The following is a 5,089-nucleotide window of genomic DNA, read 5'->3' as shown; positions in this document are numbered from 1 at the left end:
CTCCCGCCCAAAGAGAAGATGGCCACCAGAGGGCGCTCCCGCCCAAAGTGAAGATGGCCGCCAGAGGGCGCTCCCGCCCGGGCAGCTTGGTGGTGAATGTCCCGAATAAGAGCCTCCTACAAACACTGTAAACAGTCAAACATGATTGAAAAATGCGACAATTTGAAATAAATTCAGATTAATGAGTCAGGATTGTTGCATGTTTCTTGTTTATAATATTTTTACACCTATTTATTCTTAAAAAAAGCTATATTTCTCCCCTTTTTCTCCCTGAATTTGATCCTGATTTGTTCCGTTTTTTACACTATTTTTTTTTTAAATAAAGATGCAGAAATTCACCACTCTCTTGCTGTGAGTTCTGACTTAATCCAATTTAAACAATTACATACATAAACATTTTAATCTATAACTATCTACACACTTATTGGTTTCTTGTCTATAATTTAGAAGATTATTTAAACTTTATTAAACAGCGTCACAATGAAATTTGTTCAAGAAATTAAAGGAATTTAATAATAAGGCCTGTAGAAGGACAATCCAGTTTAATATTTAAATCCAGCATATTAAAAAACTCACTGTTTGACATTAAATCAGAATAAACTTTTTTTGTTATTTCTGTTTTCTAAATGCCTAGATAATAAGATTTCATTATTTTTTAATTAACTTAAGATTAGATGTGTTCAGTTTGGGAAGGCTCAGATGATGTCATGGATTTGGAAGCTTCTGATTGGTTAGCTCAAACCTGCTGCTTCTTTGAGTGACATCAGGAAGAGAATCGTGCGGTTCCTCCTCGGGTCCAGCTGACTCCCAAAGAGACGGATCAGTTTGAAGACGGGGACAAAGACGTCCAGATGTCTGAAACTAAAACTGACCCATCCCCTCTCATTATGAATTTACTGATTGGTTTAAAAACAAAAACAAACAAACACTCTGTCTGAGAACCCGTTTCTCCTCAGTTAACCACACTTTATTTCAGTGCAATTATGTGAAAATATTTATAAATACTGAGAAAATTCTGTTTACATCCGTCACCTGGTCATAAAAACAAAACAAGAAGGAATATTTAAAAAGAAACCTCGGCCTGACATCGGAGAGGAAACTTTAAAACAGACGAAACAAAAATTCATTCATGTACTTTATTGCATTTCTTCTAAAAATAGAGTAAAACCTTAAAAAAAAGGAACCCACTCCCCAAACAAAGAAGGAAACAGATTAAAAACAGACAAATAAAACGGCTCAGAGAGACGTGACAACGCTGGAGCCAGAAGTCAAACCTCAAACCTGACCGGTACAAAAAAATAAAGATAAAAAAAACACGAATTAATGAAAGAAATCCCTCAGAGGTCAGAGGTCAGGGGGGGATCAGTTGGACAGAGGTTTTTCAGAATGCACCGGAAGATTTGAGTCCTGCAGAAAAATAACATTATCATTATTATTTTTATTATTTTGAGCCGAAAGAAAGCCTGAAAGTCCATCTCACCTTCACTCTCTGCTCAGAAGCAGCTCCTTCATCCTCAGCAGAACACACCTCCATGATCTTCTCCTCCTCCTCCTCATTCTCCTTCTCCCCTGCGTCTCCTCCTCCTCCTCCTCCTTCCATCTCCTGCTCCGCCTCCCACTCCTGAAGAACCTCGTCCAGGTTGAACCTCCGTCTGTAGTTCACCAGGAAGTTCTTCACCTGGACCACAGACTTGTTCCCGATCACGTCGGAGATGGCCTGGAAGTCCCGCCCGTATTTCCTGATGGCTGGAAAGAGACAGAAGCTGCTGACTCAGGAACAAGAACATAGAACCTGCTGCGGTTCTACCAGAACATGAGGAACACAATCACAGATACTCCAGTTTACATCCGTAAGAAAGCTAAAAAGAGCAGAACGTGAGCTAAGATGAGGAGAACACGAGCTAAGACGAGCTAAAACGAGCAGAACGTGAGCTAAGATGAGGAGAACACGAGCTAAGACGAGCTAAAACGAGCAGAACGTGAGCTAAGACGAGCAGAACGTGAGCTAAGATGAGCAGAACTAAAAGTCGAAGCACCCGGTTCCCAATGAAGGAGAACAAAGCTGCTAAACTGTGTAGAAAACTAAAAATGTTGAAACTTCGACCCGTTCAGGTTCTGACGTTCCTGCTTCAGTTTGGAGAACAAACTGGAACAGATGATCGTGAGCCGCTCGCAGGCAGCTGAGGAGCGTCGCCTCTTACCTTGGACGGCGAGCAGCTGCTCCTCTGTGGTCCAACGGTTGTTGAACTTCTGGCTCATCTGAAGAGCAGAAAGAAAGGAACGTCTGAGAGGAACATCTAGAAACACGGAGTGGTTCTGGCTCAGGAACCGAGCGGTTCCGGTTACCTCGGGCTGCTTGAACTCCTCCACTCCGGAGCTGAGCTGCTCCTTCAGAAGGCTGTTTGTTTGTTTGATCGTCTGATTCTAACAGGCAGGAAGAGAGACACCAGTTAGCAAACAAGTCGTCCTGTTTGTCTCCGGTGAAGACAAACTGAGACGGGTCCAGAGACCTGCTTCTTGATGGACACCAGCTGACAGTCCAGCTGCCTGNGTCTTTTATGATTTTTCAGAACACCATTCATTACTTTCCATGTTGCCCTCATATCACCATTACTTCTATTTAATAAATCACTATAATATTTCTTTTTATGCTGTCTTATGATAAAAACTAACTTGTTTTTATACTTCTTATATTTATCCTCCGATTCTTTTGTTCTTAATTTCAAGAAACATGAATATAAGTAATTCTTTTTTTTACAAGCATTTTTTAAGCCTTTTGTCATCCATGGTTTGTTGACAGTATTGTTTTTTGTATAATTGTTTTTTACACAATTTTTTCCATACAAATCTTCTACAATATTCATAAACACATCATATGCTTTGTTCACATCATCAACATATACGTTCTTCCAGTTCTGTTTTTTTAAATCGTCTTTTAATTTATCCAAAGCTTTTCTTGATGTGTCTATTATTTTTTCCTTGATTATAATGTCTTTTGTACTACTTTGAACATCTTTATAAATTGTAAAAATTGGTAAGTGATCACTTACATCAGTAATCAAAATACCACCCATTATCTCTCTGTTTGTTATATTTGTAAAAATATTATCAATTACTGTAGCATTGTGGGATGTGATTCTTGTTGGTCTTGATATCATTGGATAAAGATTTAAACTGTGCATTGAGTTTATGAATGTAACAATGTGATTTGAGTCAGTTTTATTTGCCAGGTCAATGTTAAAGTCCCCACACAAAACAATGTTTTTATTACAACTCCTCTCAAAGACGTTTATAATTTTATCTGTAAAAAAATCTATGTTCGATTCAGGTGATCGATATACACAACTTATAATAATGTTTTTAGAAATCTTATTTATTATCTCAATTGTTATTATTTCCATAATATTATCTATAGTCCAAGACATTTTATGAATGATTTTACATTTTATTTCTTTATTAACTAATAGAGCAACTCCACCTCCCCTTTTATTGCTCCTGTTCTTATAATATAACTCATACCCGTCAAAATAAATATTATCTATGTTTGAATCATTAAGCCATGTCTCTGAAAGTGCTATTATTGAGAAGGTTCTGTTTAACTGTTGTAAATAATCTGTTTTAATAGTCATCACTCAGTCTGAGCGGCCTTTGGAGCCTGTGGCTGAAAAATTAGAAATTCGGAGTGTTTTTAGTTAAATCCGGGTCCAGATAAGACTTCATTTGGGTCCAAATCTGGCCCGCAGTCCATCATTTGGGGAACGCTGTCGGCTCTGATCAGAAGCAGCAGCATTATACAGAAAAAGTAACATTAAAAATTAGAATTAGCAGCTATTTAAACCATCTTAACACCGATCTGAGCGGAAAAAATTGCTGTTTAATTGAAACTACAGTAAGTATAAACGTCTGCCAGCGTTCCCTGAAGGAATGCATATCACCCACCAGCCGAGGTTTTAGGTAAAGACGGTGTGTGATGTGTTTGTTGGGGATCACTCTCAGCTACTACCATGTCAGGTTTAATTTCAGATGCAGTTATTGCTTTCTGGGTGTCAGTCAAACAGACAGGTAACTACACCGTCGCCCGCTGTAAGGTGTGTTTTTATTGGGGTGTCTCCTGCAGAAGTTGTGTTTTGACTGAGGTGTATTTTTATTTACTGTCCGGGTTGGAAGCTGGAGACCAGTATGTTCTCTATGTGGGACACCTGATCTGTCCTCTGTGTGCCAGCCTGATAAACATGAACACACGAGGAGGTGGGGGGGGGGCGGTCTGTGAGTGAGTGTGTGTGTGTGTGTGTGTGTGTGTGGGGGGGGGGCTATAAAACTGTGGAACAGCTGAGCCCAAATGTTTGACTGAGAGCTCATCCTTCTGGTGTTTCTAAGGCCCGGCAGTCCTCTGGTGTCCCCCTCTGGTGTCCCCCGATGCCGTGGGTGCTGTCCTCTCCGCTGGACACCCTGTCCCCGTCCCAGCGGCACTGTGAGCGCACGGCCTTCTCCTTCTACCGCGCGGTGCGGGAGCGGCTGCCGGTCTGGCTGCTGGAGGACATGCGCAGCATGGAGGTCCTCTGCTGGAACGACGGCCGCCCGCGAGCCTTCCTGCCCTCCGAGGCGCTGCTCTACGCTCTCGTGCACGACCACCAGGACTATGCACGCGACCTCCTCGGCAGGTACTCGGTGAGCGCCGTCGCGGCGCCGAGCTGCAGCTCCTGCAGCTCCTGCCGCTGCGGCCAGAGCGCGCCGCACCTGAACGTGGCGGTGCGCTACAAGCGCGTGGCCATCCTGCGCATGATGCTGGAGGTCCTGAAGGACTGCGGGGGGGCGCGCGAGCGGCGCGAGTACCTGGACGGCTGCGGCGGCTGTCCTCACTTCGCAGACGCGGGGAAGAGCGCGGTGCAGCTGGCGGTGGAGCTGTCGCACCCCACCTGCCTGCTGCACCTCCTGCTGCACGGCGCGCGACCCGACGCGCTCGACGTGGCGCTGCAGAAACTGGTCTCGTGCGACGCGGCAGCGCGGCGGGACGCGCAGCGCTGCCTGGACCTGCTGCTGCTGTTCCTGTCCGAGCCGCCGCGGCTGCCCCGGCTGCAGGACGAGCCGC

The 5,089-nt window shown here is 43.8% G+C and overlaps 2 protein-coding genes across 2 annotated transcripts in view; one reads left to right on the top strand and one right to left on the bottom strand.

Annotated features, from left to right (window-relative positions):
• Positions 1 to 951: 951 nt before the first annotated feature.
• The window catches only part of rcor1 (REST corepressor 1), a gene marked incomplete in the record, with an annotated part of 12,432 nt that continues 8,294 nt past the window's right edge, over positions 952 to 5,089 (bottom strand). The window contains 5 exon segments of the mRNA XM_025010964.2: positions 952 to 1,407; positions 1,481 to 1,746; positions 2,202 to 2,259; positions 2,347 to 2,424; positions 2,511 to 2,547. Of these exon segments, the coding sequence (XP_024866732.1) occupies positions 1,363 to 1,407; positions 1,481 to 1,746; positions 2,202 to 2,259; positions 2,347 to 2,424; positions 2,511 to 2,547 (484 nt within the window).
• The window catches only part of ankrd9 (ankyrin repeat domain 9), a 15,209-nt gene continuing 14,449 nt past the window's right edge, over positions 4,330 to 5,089 (top strand). The window contains exon 1 of the mRNA XM_025010966.2: positions 4,330 to 5,079. Coding sequence (XP_024866734.1) covers positions 4,417 to 5,079 — 663 coding nt within the window. The 5' untranslated portion in view covers positions 4,330 to 4,416. The remainder of the gene's footprint in view (positions 5,080 to 5,089) is intronic.

This window comes from Kryptolebias marmoratus, linkage group LG10 (assembly GCF_001649575.2).
Source record: "Kryptolebias marmoratus isolate JLee-2015 linkage group LG10, ASM164957v2, whole genome shotgun sequence".
In the NCBI taxonomy this organism is placed as follows: domain Eukaryota; kingdom Metazoa; phylum Chordata; class Actinopteri; order Cyprinodontiformes; family Rivulidae; genus Kryptolebias; species Kryptolebias marmoratus.
Note: the sequence above shows the minus strand (reverse complement) of the source record. Positions and strands in the feature narration are given on the sequence as shown.